This window comes from Passer montanus, unplaced genomic scaffold (genome assembly GCF_014805655.1).
Source record: "Passer montanus isolate IOZ18808 unplaced genomic scaffold, ASM1480565v1 scaffold17, whole genome shotgun sequence".
Classification (NCBI taxonomy): Eukaryota; Metazoa; Chordata; class Aves; order Passeriformes; family Passeridae; genus Passer; species Passer montanus.
Window position 1 is genome coordinate 11,507,635 of NW_024364270.1, and position 20,875 is coordinate 11,528,509.

The 20,875-nt window shown below is 42.4% G+C and overlaps 1 protein-coding gene across 1 annotated transcript in view; it reads left to right on the top strand.

The window, feature by feature from the left end:
* The window catches only part of PLXNC1 (plexin C1), a 70,638-nt gene extending 50,612 nt beyond the window's left edge, over positions 1 to 20,026 (top strand). Inside the window, exons 22-31 of the mRNA XM_039704113.1 lie at positions 3,219 to 3,396; positions 4,586 to 4,689; positions 8,897 to 8,951; positions 9,975 to 10,006; positions 10,095 to 10,202; positions 12,095 to 12,258; positions 12,698 to 12,845; positions 14,681 to 14,821; positions 14,949 to 15,023; positions 16,750 to 20,026. Coding sequence (XP_039560047.1) covers positions 3,219 to 3,396; positions 4,586 to 4,689; positions 8,897 to 8,951; positions 9,975 to 10,006; positions 10,095 to 10,202; positions 12,095 to 12,258; positions 12,698 to 12,845; positions 14,681 to 14,821; positions 14,949 to 15,023; positions 16,750 to 16,854 — 1,110 coding nt within the window. The 3' untranslated portion in view covers positions 16,855 to 20,026. The remainder of the gene's footprint in view (positions 1 to 3,218; positions 3,397 to 4,585; positions 4,690 to 8,896; positions 8,952 to 9,974; positions 10,007 to 10,094; positions 10,203 to 12,094; positions 12,259 to 12,697; positions 12,846 to 14,680; positions 14,822 to 14,948; positions 15,024 to 16,749) is intronic.
* Positions 20,027 to 20,875: the final 849 nt, after the last annotated feature.

Sequence of the window (20,875 nt, forward strand, 5' to 3'; positions counted from 1 at the left end):
GCATAGGGTATTGAATAAAAGTCCTTAAATAGCCCAGATTATTGTTCTTTATTTCTAAGAAAATATGATATTATCACATTGCTTATTAAATCACATCTCATTTATTATCTGCTGTGGTTATTAATAGCTCTGCTAAATAATTCATTGTGTGAAATTAATTTTCAAGGAAACTACAAATCTGAGAAGCCATCTGCATATACTGTCTTCAAATACCATTATTTCTGTGACTGCATGGGTGAAAATACATTTTTTTTAGTTTTGTTCCTGTCTTGTAGCTAGGTTCCAAGCCAGTTCCTGTGCAAATAGTTGCAGGTGCCACCTTCTCCTTAAGTAGCCCTTAACAATTCTTGCAACCCATGTTAAAGCTTTTCTGAAGAGTACTGTGACTCTGTCTTGCTGTCATAATTTCTAGTGTGTGAAATCTCATCTCTAGATATTATTAGCTTGAACGAGGTTCTATAATTTTCTCCTGAACCTTTTGCTAAGTTAATAGTATTTTTGTTTCCTCTGCAAAGTGAGAGAGCTTAGAAAAAGGCTTGATGATATTTTCTTTCGACTTTCACATGGCCTCCTGTGATTTCTCCTATATTTTCTGACCTCCAGAGCTGATCATAAAAGGGCTTTCATAACTTTACAATAACTTCTGTTTCTTTTTCTAGTTCTACACTGTGTGTCTAAGTATAGCGACTGTGACTGTAGGCTTCTGATTAATGGTTTCTAAAGCCAGGGACTATGCTGTCAGACAGGTTGAATCTGATTTATGAAAACTTCAGCTGCAGAGGGACAGCTTAATAATAATTGGCTTTCCTAGCTCCCCATCAATTGCTTTATCACTTAAGATTAACTTCTGCAGGAAATCGTATCAGCAAAACCATCTGGCTCTCATGGCTTAGAGACTTTTACGTGTTTAAATATTCCTTCCCATCTGACCACTTCTTTGAGTTATAAAGCATTCCTATTATCCTCACACTGTGGATACTTTCACTTAAGGAGTCCATACATGACTTGCATTCCACCGACAAGAAGGGTGACTACTCTCTTTTCACAGTGCTGTCATCCTGCAGCAGTGGAGTTGGAATGGGAAGGCTCTCATGTGCTAATGACTGAAGAGGCTGCACATTCCTCTGCAGCCTGTGTGAGAGTATATGCTGAAAAGGAAAGGAGGAAGAGAGATTGACAGTTCCTCTTGATGGTCTGAAAGGAGTGGAAAGTGAAGCAGGAGCAGGAAGATTAATATTGCAGTGTAGGAATAATGTTAGAAGGAAAGGATCATCTGAAGGAAGGAATGCTTCCAAGGATGAAGGACCAAATCTACATCAGTTAAAGTGCAAGGAGCTACTTCAGAAAGATCAATTCAGAGACTAGAAGGGACAAAGACTGATTAAAATGAGTTTTCCAAGGATAAAATACAGTTAGTCCCTGTCCACATTTTAATCCTACAAGACCATGACTTCAGGGCAGTCAGAGTCAAGGACAGGACTGCTGTCTGTACAGTTGTCTGTGGGCCTAACCAAGCATGACTCCCTCATTGCTGTGCCAATATATTTTTTTACTAATTTTCTGCATGAAATCCCAACCTGAGGCATGGTGTCCAGTCTGCTTCTCCTTCTGCAATTCCCACATATCCTTGTCTCTCGTTCCATCTGTCCTTTCCATGGACTCATTTTCCTCACAATTAAACATCTCAGTGTCCTGATTAAGTTGTTCCCTGTTACTTCAGTTACATCCTATTCTTTCTTAAATCATAATCTTAATAATTTTGCAACCCTGTTTTTAATAATCCCTTTGCTTCTGTAGAGACAGTAAAGTTAATTTTTGTTGCATTGGACTTCTTTGTTTTCACCAGTAGCATGTTGTAATTTCCACTCTTGCTGGGTAATAAGCAGAAGATCCTATTCTACAACTATTAATAACTATCCATTTTTCTGAGAAGATAGGAAAGTTGTCCCTGCAACAACCTGAACAGAAATTATTTCCTTCATATGACAGGAAAGAAAAAAAATTGTTTACTTGCTTCCTGTTTTAATACTCAGTCCTTCAGAGTCATACCTGGAGTCCTCTCATTTCAGTCAGAAGACAAATGTTACACCAGAACGATTCAGCAGCCAGAATGGTTTGAGTACATTTATTTTCCTATGCCACTTGCAATCAAGTGCTGGCATCTAAAACATTTTTTTTAATTCTGTTCCAAGACATCTCCAGCAGAACACCTGTGGCCATGTAGCTGGACAGCATTTTCACTGCACAGAGCAGGCTGTGGCACAGGAAATTTCTGTTGTTATTGCTTGGCAATTACAATTACAACCTAGCAATTCTGTGCTCATCTGTAATTCCCTGTCTTCTAGCACTTAATCTGCCTGACCTGATCAGAAATATGACCTGACAAAAAAACATTCCCTGGAGATGGTCACTCAGTGTCACTGGCAGCTCCCTCCAGCCCCTACTCAGCTTGTGTGCAGCCCAGCAGAGGAGTTGTGTCCCAGCCAAGAGTAGCAGTGAGCTGAAGGGCAGGGGTGCTGTAACCAGACCTGGTGTTTGAGCTGAAATAACAAGTAGTAGAACACAACTCACTTTTCTGTGCAGATCTGTACCACTTTGGATTCTATCTGCAGATTCTATCTGCTCTCTCTTTTCACTGCTGCTGTGGCAGCCCTGTCTGTGCTGCCTGTAGAGACAGGGCTGTATGCAGACAGACGCTGACACCTCCAGGGGAGGTGTACCTTCTGTGGGATATAGGCACTCAGCATAATCTGCTGGTGTAAATATGCATTTTAACACTGCTTTCTAGCCACTCAGAATCAATCATGCTTACCATGACTGCTTACTCAGCAGCCTTATCAGATCTCTTGTCACTTACAGTTTTGCTGTTAAGGCATTCATTTTACATAAAAGATCTGCTTTTTTTAGAACATGCATTGTAATTCTTCCTCTTCTCTTGTTGCTTTTTGGTAATTCACTGAAATGCATTTGCACAAAAGCAGAAGACAAATGACACTGTTGAAAATATATAGTTATATATATATCTATTTTTCATTTTATGAACAGGAAGAATCATAAATGATTCTTTGTGTAATTCCTTCAAATAATCTTTATTTGAAACAACTTTAATAATAAATATGCTGAAAATCTCTCGGGTGCTGAAAATCTGTCAGGAGTTTGTAGGTTTCCTATGCCAGGTGTTCCCTGTATGTCAGAATAACATGTGTTTCTTTCTCCAGATGCTGAACATTATCTTTGAAAAAGTCCCAGAAAACGAGAGTGGAGATGCCTGTCAAACTATCCAAGTTAATGTTCTGGACTGTGACACCATAGGCCAAGCCAAGGAGAAGAGCCTTCAGGCTTTCTTTAATAAGAATGGCTTTCTCTATGGTCTTCAGCTGGATGAAATTGGTCTTGGTAAGAGAATGTCTCTGTGCTATTTTTTTCATGGAGTTTACTGGTCTGTTGTGGAGTTTTCTTATTAGGAATGCCTACCTTTGGCTTTGATTCTTTTCAGTGTTCATATGGAATGTAGCTTTTGTGAGGAATTTCTAGGCAAACACTAGATCATTTATGTTGTCAGTTAGAACACTGGAGCTATATCTGCTTCACTTCTGCAAGGACTTCAGCAATGCAATTAACAAACAGATGTTATTTATTATGCATATAGAATTTCCCTGTTCCTTGTCTGGGCTAAGTAAGGTGGCAGGCCCCTCCACCTAAGTATGGCTGGTTGTTACATTTTGTCAGTGGATAAGATGATACATATCATGATTATCAAGTATTTTAGTCCCTATCTACTATTCCTCCTATCTCACTTCCTACATTGCCCTTGATCAGAAGAGCTTTCAAATAAATCTTATTTATAGTCAGATTAGGTTTATATAATAATTTGCCTGTGACTCACAAAGTCATCTACAATATCTGCAGATGTAAATAAGGCTGTTCCAGCAGATAAGTCAAACCACCTTTCCTTGTTGGGTTTTCAAGAGCCCATGGTCTGTAGCTACCACCACCATACCACTTCGCACATACCCTGGTAGGAAACCTAACTAAGTCTATACTGCTGGCATTTGTCACCTCCTGGACTTGCTGCCTAAGGTGTCGATACTTCCTCACCATCTCAGACCCTGTGTTGGCACGTGCTCATCTTTTGTTTTCATCTCTGATATCTTGATGTCTGTATTCTTTGCAAGTGCCTGACCACCCTTCACAAGTACTGTGTCAGTCCTGTACAGCTCATTTTATTGATCTCTTAGAAGTGGCTTGTGGAACCTCTCTTCTAGTCCCAATGTAACCTTAACCTTAACAGCAGGACACACTTGTGCAGCAGAATAGTGATTAGGTGAAAGCACCTTAACCAAAAAAAAGTGAAGAACCAAAACCTGTTGAAAAAGGAAGCCACCCAGGCTGTCACCCCAGAAAAGGAATCAGAAGTGTAGGAGTGCAAAACCACTTTCATGTGACCTAGCACAAGGATAGAGAGCAGCAGCTCAGTTGGGAGTCACTGGTGCAAAAATAGTTGGGTGTTGTTTTTCTTTACAAATATCAGTACAGTGAGAATGCCATTGGGGTGTAATTGTTTTCTGTTGCTTTCATACTGCAGAACTTGTGTCTGAGGAGCAGCAAAGAGAATTGTTAGATATTGATGGTTCCTCAGAGGTGTTGGATGATGGGATAAGGAAGCTAAATACCATCGGCCATTACGAGGTAAGCACAGAAGCCAGACCAATGCATTGAGAAGATGTTTCTCCTCAGCTCTCAAATGTGATCTGCACAGCTTGAAGTCACAGCTGAGCATCATCAACAGAAGGAAAGAATTGAGTGGCACACAACATTCTTGCCAATGAGTCATGTTTTCTGTTACTTTTCAGAGGTTTCCTTGTTGCAGGGTTGCTTGGTTCAAACATACCAGGTAAACTGTTACTTCTGTCAAGCATTTCATTTAAAACAGAATCTGATTTCCAGCTATGAACATTGCCTTGGGTCTTTTTGAGTCTCTGCTGTTGAGTTTTTGTTGCACCATGAGCAACTGTTTACCTCATCCTACCTCATATTTTGATTATCTGAACAGGCAGTATTGATACTTTTGAAATCTCATTGCGAGTCAGAATAAAAAGGATTGATGGCTCTTCTCCCTCTTTTCTTGATACCTCCTATGTCAGTCTCCTTGCCGTTTTCTCTCTCTGTTTCTGCTTCCATCTGCTGTTGGCACTTGTACCATGTCTTCCCCTCTGCTTCCAGCTGCCCCTGTAAAGCAGTTGTTTGCAATGCTGCAATAATCTGTCCATCACTGCAACAACACACAAAACTGCAACTGGTGGCAGAGCCCTCCTGGCTGTAGCACACTGTGAAAGTGTAGCAAGCAGCATTTCCTCTCTAAGGAGTTTTCAGTGACACCAGTCAAAATAGAGAGTGAGGTGTTGGAGGAAAATGTGCAGCAGGTGATTGGCCTCGGGTGATGTGGAAATTCACATGTGATGCTTACAGATAGATTTTGGAAAAGGAGGTTAACATGCTGAGTGCTTTTACAGATCTTTCCTTATGCCTCATTGAATTTTAAAGTCTGGCTTTTAACAAATTCATAAATTTTTATTAATTTAGAAGTTTTGCTGCCATAGGTCTGTGCTGTGCAGTGCAGTGTGGTGCTGAGGAACCTGAGCCAACAGAGAACATGTTGCTGTCTGCATGAGCAAGTACTGTGCTATCCATAGAGAAATGAGGATTTCTAGCAGGACTTTGTATCCTGGGCAGAGAACAAGGCTGCTTAGATCTGAAGCAAGCTCATTTGGAGTCACTTTACAGATTTCTGTAGGCATTTGTTGCTCTCCTTACCTCACAGGGGTTCAGCAGTGAACCCAGGTGTCCTGAGTCACCATCCAGTGGCTTTTCCTGTGCCTGTCTTGAATCTTGTCTGTAGATGAACGTGTGACCTCCTCCACTCCACTTGCAGAGATTTTGTACAAATTAGGACATTGTAGTGGTGCAGTTTGAGCCTGTGCAGCACAAGTCAGTGTAGATTTGAATTAAGTTAGGTGTTTGAACTTCTATCCAATGCAGCAGTACCTGCCCTCTTTACCACAGGCTGTTATTGCAAGTGCTCCCTGCTTTTCCCAGCAGCCTTCTGTATGCCTGGAGCTCGTGGCATGCTGTGGCTCATGGGTGTCAGACTCATGGCAAGTAAGTCTGCTCCACTGGTCTCTGTCATCCCTGGGTATCTTTGTCCCAGCCCTTGTTTTGTCTGAGATTTCTGCAGGCAAGGGTTTCTTGCAGATGCAAGTTAGGTAGGAGGTGCAGTTGTTTTTGCAAAGCTGTAACTACACTAATTATAGCTTAGCAGCTGCCTTATGGAAATTGTACTGCATGTCTCTTCCATATTTTAGTTCACATTTTCTGGCACTGACAAAATAACATACATTTTAGGAAAAAGCTCAGTGGCATTTTAGGCAGTGGCTTAGTGGCAAGTATTATACATTAGCATATCTTGTTTATTTTCTTGTATGCATATTGATACAAAAAGGAATGTAAAAGTGTCTAGATAGTAAGAAAAAGGAACATTGCATACACTATGAGGGCAGTAACTTTGCCTGAGAAATTCCAACTTACATTTCAACAATGCCTCAAGTTTTGTGGCAAGCCTGAGTTTTTCTTTTTGTTTACCAGCCTTAAATGCTAGAAAGTACCAGATGTTTGAAATTGGGAAGTACCATCAAACCTTTTCAAGACACTGGAGCATGAGGGTTGTGTTGTGAAGGTCCCATAGTCACCAATCAATCTTGAAGAAGTAGACTTAGTTTCTACACTGACTTTTAAAATATGCAAGAATGGTGCATTTGAATTTTTGTATAGTGTTTGTGATGAGAAAAAAATCCACTGTACTGTTAGACTCTTTTATGCCTCTGGCCTGTGTGCTACTTTTGCTCTATTTTTATGGCTCCTAGGAGGTTTATCGATGTGTTTATTTATGAGGTCTGTACTATCACTTCCATGAGAATAACCACAAGCCATGACAAGAAAGTTGCTAATTATCTTGACATCCTATTCCCCACACAAGAAGAGAGCTGGACAGTCACTTTCAGATCTGCTGTCCAGTCACAGATCTCCAGTTTCTAAACTGTTAAGAGTACCACACGTTCCAGGAGCAGGCAGGGCCCCATCAAGCAAAACTGAATGTGATCCTGAGAGCTCACTGGCAAGGACTGGATTACAGTGAGGACAGGAGGCCTGGGGAGCAAGAGGCATAGACCCACTACCATGTCTTCTGTTTTGCAAAGTAGCTGTATTCCATGTTGTCTGGATTGGAAGAGATTTCTCCCTGTTTGTCCCCCTCAATAATGCAACTGACAAAGCAAACATTTTTTCAGGTGTCCATGGGAACAGCCCACCACAAAAAAGTGATTTAGGCAGCAAGATGCAAAAAGAAGGGTTTTTTGGTTTTTTTTTTTATTGGATCACACTGTAAGAAACAGCAAGTATGGCTGCTGCAGTAACGATAAAGAAGGGAAAACATAATCTACCCACTGCTAAAAGCATAATTTGTCCCAAAAAGAAAACCTAGAGTGCTGGCTTTGGTCATGGCTGATCTGCAGCAATGCTTCAGGTTCCTGGAGGGAAGCACAGTTCTCCCTCTGAGCTCTGCCCATCTACCTCAGGACAGAAGTCAACCCATTTCAGCACTGAGCTGCCCTCCTACTTGTCAGGGAGGGAATGGAGGCAGCATGTTGCCCATGTTGCTCCAGGGGGGGCTGAGCTGCTGGCTAGCACTGTTCCTGTTTATCTGTCTTCAGGGCTAACTAAGAGGACTGTCTGGGTGTTGGTATCCCCTCACAAGCCAGCCTTACAGCATATTCCTATTTGTAGTGTAGTTTTCAAGTGTTCTGTGCTATCTAAAATAGTTCTGAAAGTCTGTGTGATAGATGGAATCTCTGCAAAAAAATCATAAAATAGATTGCATTTACTTTCCAGGAGCAAATGTAAGTGCAGATTTTTTGGCACAAGACACAGCTTTTGATAGAGTATCTTAATGTTTAAACTGGTTTCTCACACCAGGCTGGCTGCCAAGGTTTAAAAAACACTTAAATTATTTTGGCAGAGATCCCTTCCTAGAACTGGCCGGTTGTTTTTGTAATTATAGAGGCAAGTACACTAGCACTTGGCAAGACTCAACATTTGATAGCAGAGCAGTGGTGTAGTTCTCAGTGGGAGCCATTTTTTAGTTACTCTTTGACAATAAAAGCATGGCTTGCCAGTTTGTTTTAAAGATAATGTGTAACATCCTGGCAACACTATAAATTCAGGGAAGGAGGAGGTAGATTTTTCCTAGAAATCCCAAGATGGTAAGATATGGATCTTGATCTTATGGTGTATAAATATTTTGCTCAGTTTGAAAATAGTTCTTGGGAGCACCAGGCTTAAACCCTCAGAATGGCCCCTCCACAGAACATGGGTGGAACAGACTGAACTGAAAGAAAGGGGACCAGAAGAGAATTCACCTTTGTGTGCACCTCTCTGCTTCACCTTTCTGTAAGATTCTGTTGCATGGGGCACAGAGAATTTAACCTGAGCAATCTGTAGAGAAATGGATGCAAGAAACAGCGCAGAGCAATACATGAAAATGAAAGTGTTCACATATGGGCTGAACCAGAAAAATCAAAGGAAGGGAAAGTTCTTCAAGGCTGGTGCACTGCAAGAGGTGCCTTCCCACCAGGCTGGGTAATGCTGACCAGGTGCAGCTACTGCCCCTGCCTGAAAGCCCAGCCCTGGCTGCCTGCTGAAAGCTGTGCACACTGTGGTGAGAACAGAGCAGGCTGGGCTGTCCTGCACTGCCACGGGCTGAGGGACAGAGGAAATGAAACTGAGGCTTTTCTGAACTCTAAGCACTTTTATTTCAGCGTGATATGTTTGTTTTTTCTTTCAGATTTCAAATGGAGCAACCATAAAAGTCTTCAAAAAGAAGGCAAATACCCGATCAGGTAACAAACTCACTGTGACCCATTTAAACTTTTGTGCAGAATGGTTGGGAATGCAGAGAACTGAGCTGTGACAGATTGTATCTTGGTCTACAGGAGGTTAGAGGAATTGGTACTTTGATATAGTTGAGCCAAATGAAGAGCCTTGGCTGTGGGCCTCTGGCAGGCACAGTGGGCCTAAAAGGAAGAAAGAAGGAAAAGGAAAGAAGGACAGAAGGGCTTACAGTCCTCAGCAAATGATTGCTTAGAGACAGAGGCTCATAGGCAGGAAAGCAGGACAGGGAAGCCCAGGTGACACAAAGAGAGGGAACAACTCTCTCTCCCTGGTGCCCAGAGCTGTGCATCACAGACATAGTGCTGCACTGTCCAGAAACACGAATGATAAAACCCCCACTGTTTGGTAATTTTCCTTATTCTCTTGAGTGTGTTTCTGAAAGCTTTGACTTCACTGTCTAAACAGCATGTCAGGAGATAAAGGGTGCTTACAGGGGCCAGTTCATCTCACCTAGCCCTGTGATGCAGGGCTGGTGGATGAGGGTAGAACTTTCTGTAGCCCCTGTGAAGAAACACACTCCTAACATGTGTTTCCTCATCATCAGAGTTAGGAGAGACATGTGTATCTCACTGGCATGGCCTCTCCCTCAGCAAAACTGAGCTTGTCTGTTCCCAGCCAATGTGTTCAAGCCTGACCTCAGTCCACCTGCACTCAGCACTCCTAGAGACTTAAACCCCTGCAATCATCTCATCTTGTCCTCCTTTCAGAGGAGCTGTGATTGCTGCCAGCTTACCCCAGCAGCAGAGAGGATGCTGTAGCTTAGTGGTCCGAGCTACAGGTTGGCACTAGGGAGGTGCACAGAGCCTGTGCATTTCTCAGAGGCTTCCCCCACACTGCAGGCAGGGAAGGGTGACACTGACTTTGCTTGCTTGGCATCTTGGATGCACCCTGCTGCACGGCCCAGAGCCCAGCAGAACTCACAAGCTTGGAGCTGTGTGTTTCATTAATGGCTCTCTGCTTTTGTTGTTTAGATGTGGACTACTCAGATGAACACTGTCATTTGGTGAGTTGAATCATTCCACTGCTAAGTGGTAGATTTAATACTGAGCTGTATTTGGATCTGTGTAATCTCTCTAATCTCTTCATGACAGATTTTACCAGACTCGGAAGCAAACAAAGATGTGAAGGGAGGAGGTCACAAAGGAAAGCAAAAATTCAAAGTGAAAGAAATGTATCTCACAAAACTTCTGTCAACCAAGGTAAACTGTAAAAGCTCTGTTTTGGGGAAGGGCTGATGTTGGCTTGGACAGTTTGGCATAACAGAAATACAAACTAAACCAGAAATTGTTCAGACTTCCTGTGTGTAAATCAAATGTTAAATGAAAAGGTAGCATATAACAATCACTCCTCTAACTATGGGGAATGACCATTTGCAATGACAGACACATTTTGGGTTTTCTGATACTAGAGTTCTAAAATTGTCTGATTACACATAGTATCTTCTCAGTAAGCACAACCTTCTTCTCAGGTTAAAGAAAAAAGGTTGGTATTTAACCTATGGAAAGTGAGTTTTACCACAGAGCTCCATAGAGTGAGAATGAGCCCCTCTGGAATGACAGCTTTCAGTCAACAATCTCCTCACTCTGCTCTAGAGTTTGCCCAGCTTAGAGATGACATCTGAAGCCTGAGTTTCACAAGATACTACCCACAAAATGAAATAATCTGTTATGGTTTCAGATTAAGCATTCAAAATAACTAGATTAATTTTAAAAGCCAGGTCCTTAGGATATATAATACAAGTACCTAATTTATACAATGTGCATTGCTTAGGAATGAGTCCTGCTCACTCCCTCTGGTAACATCATCTTACTCCAAATGGTTAGAAAGCTCTTTGCAACAGCACATTGCATAAAATATTAATGGCTGCACAACACTGAACTGTGCAAGAGGCCTGAAGGGATGATGATTATAACCTTCTTGCATTTAAAAATCTATCAATCATGATTTAATTAGCTTGTTGATAGCATCTGAAGTAATTTGGGACAGTCCCCAAAGTGAGAGTGAAGACTGGTCATTTCTCATGACTTGTGAAAACTAACATGAGCCCTCAGGAAATGCTGGAGTAAACCACTAATATCTTATGGTGGAAGACAGAGGTACAGAAGAAAAGAACAGGCTTTTTAGAAATAGGGCTTTTAAAGGGCTTTAAATTAATAATCTCCTTCTGCAAAGTAGGACACTGCCCTGAACAACAGAGCTGTGATATTTGCTGTGAAATTCCTGTCATGATAGGCTGTGCACTAAAGGAAATTGCATCTCACCATCTCTGTCTCTGCTCCCCTCTCCCATACGTGCACACAGACACAATCACAGAGTTTACCCCATGAAATGAACTGGCCAGTGTTCATCAAGGCCCTGGGATATGATTAAATCCTTCTTGTCAAGAGAAGATTGGGCTGAACTGAGCTTCAGAACAGATGTGAAGAAATAAAGCTCACAACAGTGTTTTGCTTTGTTTGCCTCTACTTATAAATACGCTGTGGTTATGTCAGTGAGTTCAGCAGCAACCAAACCCTTCCTTTAGTGAACCAAATATCTTCACTTAAGTATCAGAAATATCCACTTTTCAGTTCTTCTCTCTAATATTAGTGTCTTATAGCACCCAAAGCTGTTGTCCTAGAATTAGATCAAGTGCCAGAGCCACTTGGCTGTGAAGTGTTGATGAGCACAGGTGTTGAGCATGTGTCACAGATGGCACCTGGAAGACCAGTGCTCTAGGAAACTGGCTAAACTGCTTTTTTCTCACCTCCTTCTTAAGTCCAAATGCTTTTTACAACAGTGGCAACAGTATCCCAAGAGTTGATGTTGTCTTTGTTAGCCAAGTCGTTCTTCCCACCTGTGATTTATCACAGAGTTCACCATGATCCTTCTGTAAGCAGAGCAACAGGACATGTGACATATGGAGGAGCTCATAGTGATGGATTGTAGTTTCATTTTTGTTACTGTCTTGTTTCCCAATAACCTATGGCCTTGATGTTTGCCACAAGCTTGTTGTAATTTCTCTGTGTGGTTCCCTCGGGGCACGCACAGTTCTCTGTGGTATTCTTTGCTTGTGTAATAGTAACAAAATATTAACTTTGTTACTTTTCAGGTGGCAATTCATTCAGTTGTTGAAAAGCTCTTCAGGAGCATTTGGAGTTTACCCAACAATAAAGCACCTGTTGCCATCAAGTACTTTTTTGACTTTTTGGATGCCCAGGCTGAGAGCAAAAAAATTACTGATCCTGATGTGGTCCACATATGGAAAACCAACAGGTATGCCCAGGGGATATATGCAGGGGTGCATGTGCTTTCTGAAATGTACTTGCAAAAATGAAATATGTCAGGTGTGATCAGAAGAATAAGATTTTGGCATGTCTGGGAATAAGATGTGGTTTGGCTTTGTGGATAACAGCAACTTTAGTGTATTGATTTAATACAACACAAACCACCAGAGCTTCCAGGTCTGTGCAGCCTGCACACCGACTTCATGCTCTGTAAGAAGTAGCTGCAGATTGAGAGCATTATTTGAAGCTGGGTGCCTGACAGATGTGTTTGCTCTGTAGCCTTTGTTCCCTGACCCCTTTTGTAGTCTGAAGAAGCAGCCAGGAATGTGCTTTGTTCCATGAGTGCAGTTGCAATTAAGGACCATTTTAAAGCAGTAGTGCTACTTGAGTGGTTGATTTTAAAGATGTTTGTTCTTTCTCCTGTCTAGCCTTCCTCTTCGCTTCTGGGTGAACATACTGAAGAATCCCCAGTTTGTCTTTGACATCAAGAAGACTTCACACATAGATGGCTGTTTGTCTGTAATCGCACAAGCCTTCATGGATGCCTTTTCTCTCGCAGAACAGACACTGGGGAAGGTAATGCTGCCCCTCCAGTCTTCTACTACTTTCTCAAGCAATGTCTTTTTCAACTGTATAATGATTAAGATGATGAAATCCTGGATCTGCTGATATTGGGGGCAGAATTGTCAGGGGCCTAATTAAACTGGGTTTTCATTCCTCGTTGCTCTGTCTCTTGAGACTGAAAAATTCACCAGTAGACAGATACAGCTATGAGAATGCCTTATTTATAGTTAACTGCTGCTTGTTTTCTCTGCAGTTCAGTTCTGCAGAGTGTGTTTACACAACAGGTGGCAGAAGATGGAAATTGTCAAGTTCTAATGAAGTTTTAATGTAGTTTTAAACAAAGGTCTTCAAAGTATTCACATTATTTGATAAGTAGTCCAAATTTTGTCTGCCACACACCAGTGTGCAGAAAACACACACAATAAGCTAGTGGAAGCTGTAAGAATACTGAAAGACCTCTGAAGTTTGAAACAGTTCCTTTCACATATATTAGCTGCTCCCTTTTTATATGCAAAATTATTTGCTGGAGCAACAAGTTCAGGAATCTTACATTCAAAAACTCTTTAGGATAGTGTCCAGAACTCTGGGGATCAAAATTACTTCCTTTTCCCCCAGGGTATTTCCCTTTTCTTTGGACCAAAGCAGAAAGCTTTTGTTCAGGCTCATACTACCAAGAAAAGCAGGCTAGAAACTTTTCAGCCTAAAAGAATTTATATTAAAATGGACTAATTTCCTATGTGATCTAATCCAAATGCTCATCTGTTAAAGGTAAATAGCAATTAATGTGCTTATTTATGTTACTTTAGGAGTGAAGTATCATAAATTAAAGCTAATCACATCACTTCCTTGATGGAAAAACTGCAAATGAGCATGGTTGTTAGGTTTCTGTGCTTAACATCCACTGTGCAGAATTGTTGTAACAACAATTCCTGTTAGCTGTTTGAAAAGAAGTGCTGAAACCTGATAAAGGTTTGCAATGCAGCAAACATCTTGTGACCTTTTAGTACTAAAATGTATTTACTTTCATGATTTTTAGGCTTTTATCTTGAAGCATATTTTAGCCATTTAGAAAACAAACATTTCAATTACTTCATCACACATTGGAAGCAGTGGTGACAAGATAACACATGGTTATGTCATTTACTGCCCAGAGCTTAAACAGGAAACTACCAGCCCCACTTTTGTAGCCTGAAAATCAGTTTTCCAGGTGGGGCTTTGGCTCCAATCACAAGCATCAGCACTTATTTCCTCATATGAGCCTAAAGCTCCTGGATAGGTTAATGCTGACCTGGGTTGTTGAAGTCCTAGGGTGAAGAAAAATCCCTTTGGCTGTGCTTGTCTGGCAGTCAGCTCTCCATGCTCTCAAACCCCTGAGGGAAAGGAGTTGTAGGGACCAAAGAGATTTATGGGAACCTCTGCCAGGACAGCATCTAACAAGACTCTGGTGTGTCACTGCCAGGGAACTTTCCTTTCAGCAGTACTGCTGAATCCTGTATGTAAATTGGGCTTTGGCCTAGGACTCTTTGTTTCAGCTTTCATAATCTTTCAGATCTAGGGACCTGTAAGGAGGAAGTGAGAAAGAAAAATATGTCTGAGGGACAAAAAGTCATCAATCCTGGTGTCAATAGAAATAATTACATGGCAATTGTTATGAAACACAATACACTATTAGTGAGATCCTGCCTCTGGTTTGCATCTTTGTTTCATAATCTTGGTTCCTTGCATATAACCACAGCAAAGAAAAATGAGTCACACAGACACAATTAGATGGAATTAACCGTGTGGAGGTGGAACCTTAGGAAATCTGTGCTGTGAAAAGTTAAAAGGCTTCAATTTTTTCTTTTAAGGAAGCACCAACAAACAAACTTCTCTATGCTAAAGACATTCCTCTCTACAAGAAGGAGGTGAAAGCATACTACAAAGCCATCAGGGATCTGCCTCCATTGACCACTGCAGAGGTTGAAGAATTTCTAGCTCAGGAATCTAAGGTATGGTTGAGAAGCAGCAACTTCATTTGCTTTCATGTTAAGTTTTTGTGTTTGTTTTTTTTTTGTTCTTTGTTTTGTTTTGTTTTTTAAAGGAGAAGTATCTAACCAAAACTGTTGTCTGTTTTAGAAACATGAAAATGAATTTAATGAGAAAGTGGCCTTGTCTGAAATCTACAAATACATAGTGAAATACTATGATGAGGTAAGCACATCTGCAATTTGGGGTAACACCAGGGCTGGGCTGCTGTGCAGCCTGCGGGTGCCACTGGCAAGGCAGCCCCTCCTGCATGCAGCCGTGGCTGCTGCTGAGCTCTGAGGGGCTGGAGCAGCGCAGCCCCAGGGCCGCTGCAGCCCCCATCCCTCCGAGGGGCACAGGCCAAAGGTGCACCTTTACTGTCACTGCTGTATTGCACAGTCAGCAGCAGTAACATTTTAGCAGCCCCCACCCCTCCGAGGGGCACAGGCCAAAGGTTTGTCAGTGCACCTTTACTGTCACTGCTGTATTGCACAGACAGCAGCAATAACATTTTCCCTGCAGTTTTGAGGAAGTTCCTATATAGCTGAGGCTTCTTGCTTTACTGTGTTTGCAGAGTCTCTGCAAATGCCTGTCACAACTCGTGTGCACGCGCTCCATTTCCCCGGAGGTTCAGAAATCAGATTAGACTGTAGCACCAGGGCTCTCATTTTAACAGCCAGTGCAAACACCTCGGTGGAGCACACAGCCTTAAAGCAAGAGGTGTCTGCTCCTTTCCCATCATAGCTGTCTTAATGCTCTCCTCTAATAGTCTTTCTCTTAAAAAGAAGCAGCTATAGTTTCCAGTCGCTGCTATTACTAACAAAAGAAATCTTTTCTCAGCTGAAAGTACTTAGTCACAGGCTACCTCTAAGCTGCTTTCTAAGAAAATCCCTGTCCTCCACTTTGCATGATAGGATTCTCCACTCCATTTTGTTCAGCATCCTTAACAGAGGCTGCGTGTGCCTGTGCAGGGACTCAGATAAGAGGCAGCTGGGGTGTGTTGCCTGAAGGCCTCCTTATGCTTCCAGCAGGTTGTCTGGGTTTCCCAGCAACCAGGCCTTTCTCTCTTTCATCCTCAGCAGCGCAGCACCAGCACTTGCTGTAGTCATCCAGCTCTCAGTCACCTGTTAGCTGGCTTACCACTTCTGATCTCTAACATCCCAAATTACCTGGATTCAGCATCACATCTTGGTCTCTTGAAACAAGCTTAGGATGATACTCAAAATGGCATCATTCTTTATTAAGCTTATTAAAATGATTGATACAGGAGAATTCAGTCTACTTTCTAGTCTTAGTGCCCATTTTTGCTTTTTTGAAGCTAGTACTGGCTAAATATAGCCCATCCTGAGAAGGAAATCTTCCCTCTGCTCTTCCCCCTCTGGCTTTTGACTGGGAGCAGCTAAATCTCTTTCATTGTTTACTGAGACCTGTCCCTGTGTAGCATTGCCAGCAGATTTCAGACAGCAGTAGTACTCCATTCTATCACCTGGGCCAGAGCCAAGTGGGTGAGTTAGAGGAAAAGAGACAGTTTATTGTCCTCAGCTTATAGGGCAGAGGAAGAGAAATAAAATATCACTTGCAAATCTTTTGTAGGGTAAAAGCTGGAGCACTGGCCTTGCCTTGTACTCTGAGAGATGAGCGTGTGTTGGGTTTGTTTTGGATTTTTTTTTGCTTGGCTCAGTCATTCTTTTGTGGAAGTGTTGCAAATCCTGTGATCAGAATGACTTGAAGGGAAAACTACCAAAATAAAGTGTTAAAGTTGGAAAAGAATGTTTACAGATAGGCAGGCACTCAATGCATTTTTCTGTCAGTAGTTGTTAGAGTACAGAAAAGCAGGCTTTGAAAAATAGTAAGTAAAATAAGCAAAATAAGCATTAAGAAATTTATTCTCTCTTTTGCTAATTGTTAACAGATTGTCAGCAAACTCGAGCGAGAACGGGGGTTTGAAGAAGTCCAGAAACAGCTCCAGCAAGTAAAAGCCTTATTTGATGAAAAGAAAAAATGCAAATGGCATTGAGCAGAGCACTGACTCACAGCATCACTGTGGGGGATTTTACATTAGCGCTACTGCTCCCAAAACTGTTTTGACTGACTTTATGTACAGGGTTTGAAACATTTGGACACTCTTCTCCACTCTGACCATTCCACGTAATCTACGATTGGGAATGAAGTATGGGCATGGTTACATATTCACACAGGGGCATGTGAAAGTGAACCTAATGTTGGCAGGGTCAGCATTTTTAGGTACTTGAGCACACATAACCCTTTGTTTCAAAAATACCTTCTAGTAAGCTTTTTGCTTGCTTTAAAATAAGGACATAGGAGATGTGCAAAATACACTGTAAATTCAGAGTTGCCCACGTGAACTTGCAAGTTGCTTACCTCTTTTTTTTAAGAGAAAAAGCTGATGTTTCGCCACATCCTTTCAGCAGCTTGGCAAACTGTGAGAGTGAGAATACGGGTCAGCTGCAATTTCCTTCCTTCCAGTCAAATGTTCGCTAATTCCTGTTCAGAAAAAATAAACCACCAAAAATACAAACAAACAAAAAGAAAAAGAAAAAAAAAAGAAAAAAAAGAAAACCACCAAAACAAAACAAACAAACAAACAAAAAACAAACAAAAAAACCCCAGCCCCAAACACATCAAAAATCCCAACAACAACCTGGCACCAAAGTGACACTTCGGATAAGTGTGTTTAGCAGACACAGTGGATCTGAGGTTGGAACGCCAAATGCCACATGCAGGACTTATCTTTGTCAGGTTAGAAATTCCATGTCCAAAGTGAAGCGAACCACTGCGGGGAAGAGGTGAGGGGAGGCTTTTGGAGAAGGGCATTCAGCCACCATCAGTCTGTGTTTACATTTTTGACCTTTCCATCCTTAAATAAGCTGTGAAACACTTGTAAGCAGCTTCACAGCTGAAACTGCACTGCATCAGGACACTTGTGATTTGATGAAGCAGCTGCCAATGGCTGCACTTTGGTGCACAAACCTGTACTCAGGTGCATGATCAGCCCATGCATCAGTGCTGATGGTCCTGGCCAGCCTTGCCATCTGTGTACAAGGGCCTCACAGACCTAAAGCCAGCATGTGGGGGGCAGGTCAAAGGTTGGTTTAATCATATTTAAGAACAGGAAGACTGGGGTTTGAGACTGGGGTTGGGAGGGGTAACTGTCTGCCTTAGTCTGGCTGGGGTTTTTTGAGGCTTGGCTGCTTCGGAAGGAAGATGTCCATTACACTTGCATTGGTGGGTAAAGTCGGCCCAGCTGGAAGGCAGGGCCATGGCTGTGCTGCTGGGATGAGGCTGGTGCAGAGGCTTCTGAGCAAAGCCACAGAGGAGCAGCTGTGGCTCCAGCTCTGCTGCAGCACCAGCACAATCCTACCCCTCTATGAGAGAGCTGGAATGGTTTGTCAGCCTGGACTCTGCTTCAGTCACAGGAGGCACGTTCTGAGGCTGTCATGTGCCCTTAGATTTGAGGTAGGGCATTCATGACAAGGAGATACATTTCCATACATTTCTGGAGGGATCCACCACTGGAGGTGAGTGGTGTAGCACAGTGGCCCATGGGAGAGGGAAGAGCTGTCACCTGCCTTGGCAGTAAGAAAGGAGCCATGGGCTGTGAATGGCACAGGTGGCCCAGGTTTGGTACAGAAAGCCAGTGCTGGGACTGTGAGCAGCCAGAGGTGGCTGCACTGGGTTCCCAGGCAGCGGAGGGTCACAGGGTGCGGAGTTGGAGCCCCAGAGCTCGGGTGCTAATTTCGCCTGCTCTGGTCACAAAGGCAGCTGGCCCGAGGCACAATCCCAGTGGCAGAAGCAAGGCAGGCTGTTAATGTGGAGAAAAGCAAACACAAAAACATGGTCCTGCTGCTCTGCCCCCTCCCTACCATGTGATTGCACAAGTTGTTCCTCTTGCATACCAGAGAGGGCAGCCACCAACCAACCCATACTGTGATGGCTTTGTTGGTTTTTTTTTTTTTAATTCAAGTCTTACACTTGCTATTAAGTTTACACTTTATACTTGATGGAATGTATGGCTTTGTTCAGGACACTGCACTACAATGTTGCAGTGCTTTCAGCAGTTCTCTGCCTGGCACAATGTATTTTGATAAGTTCAATTTTATTGGAAAAAACCCCACCCACCTCTAACCTATCTTGCCCTCTGTCCTAAAAGAGTGGACCATGGCTTGACTAGCACTTAAGCTTGGGATAGCTGCACGTAAGGGCTTGATTTTTATTGTTCTTAATCTAACCTTTTAACAGCAGCATCAAATAAATAGCAAAAGCACAGTAATTGATACTGAAGGGGAGGCAGGAGCGGATTTCGCTTTCCAGTTAGTTCTCTTCTACTTCAGGTGTTTGCTGGCAGTGCATTCAAATGAACTGTGATAATTTTGTTCAACAGTAACCTTCTGTACAGGCAGAAAAAACAACTTCAACATTTCTGCTTGAAAAGCTGTAAAATATAATCTGTTTGCGTGGGTCTGATCCTGTGAACTTCACTATATGTGTTTATATTGATGAGGAAATGAAAATCAGTCCTATTCTGTATTTGTACTACTGCTTGTTTGCTACAATAGCTTTAATGATTTCTAGAGATTAAGTATGTGTTGAAGCAGGCCCTGTAGCATTACCTACAGCCTGGAATAGGATTATTGCCTTTTATTCAAGCCTCCTAAACAGCGTCACTCTGTTAGTAAACCATTTTTAAGTCATACTGGGACTCTGTAACCCATCAAGTGGATCTCACTAAGTGATGTGAAGTATAATTAAGTGATTGTGGCTCTTTTGGTAGGTTTGGGTCAGCACACAAAACATTGGCACACCTTCTGTATCTGCAATTTGCCATTACTGTCACACAGAGAAAAAGAACCAACTCTGACTATTATAGGTATTATGGCAACACAACAGTTCTAATCGCATCCTCAGAAATGAAAATGAACTTCTCTTCAACTTACTTTCCCATGTTTACAGGCAAACTGCTATGGCAAACAGCGTGTTTCTAACACTAGCTTACAGACCATTATTTTGCAGTCATCTAGTTTGAAGTCAAATCTTACTAATGTGTAAAGTAATTCCTGTTGTACAGAAGTTAATCTGTTGTTTAAAATGAATGGTTTAAAAAAGTGCAAAAGACAAATACATGTTGGTGTTTGTATGGGTTTATCTAGAATAAAAGCATTTGGAGGTTAGTTTGATTGTGTACTTTAAAATGGTTACAAGAAACCAAACAGCTGGTAACCATGCAAGGTCATGTAAGGAATGGAGTGTAAGACACAGAGTGGCATCAGATGAGAAGCAGTGCTGCAGCCCCAGCCCTGCAGGACAGAGCCACGCAGCTCAGCACAGCACACTTCCATCGCACTGAAATTGGGACAAAGAAGAACAGCAAGGTACAATATAACTTCTGGTCATGCTGGGGAGGGGAGGCACTGGTCTAAACTCCAGCAGCTGCTGAGCAGTGACCACCTGCAGAGTCTGAATGGAGGGGGATTCCCTGGGCTGGAGGATTCCCAGCTGCCTTCCCACCTGTGGGAAGCAGCAAGAGGCCAGGGACAGGCTGATTGTGCAGTGCCTGCAACACCTCCACACAGACTTCAGGATTTTCACTTCAACTGCATCACTTAAAGGGTCTGAGGGTGATGATACTTTTAAAAAACTAAACATGTTAAAAAGGATAATAACCCAATAATCCTTCTCTCAGGAGAACATGCTTAAGAGACAGGAAATAAGCTTGCACACTAAAAGAGACCAACTGGGAAAGGAAGCCCACAGACCAGGTGCTGACCATCATTCCTCCTCCTGCTATTACCCTTTTCCTGCCCTTCAAGTCTTACCTGGTTTGCATACACCTCCCCTGCCCCCTGATATCAGGGAGCACCTTGCTGACAGGTCTGCAGCTGGGGACAGAAACACGAAGCTGAAGACAGCTGATCTTTGCAACCCTTCAGTGCTGGTAGATGCTGGTGACCATTGCATTTGGCAAAGCTGGCTCAGGCACAGAGAGTTACTTTGTACAAGTTCATACTGCAGGAGGCAGC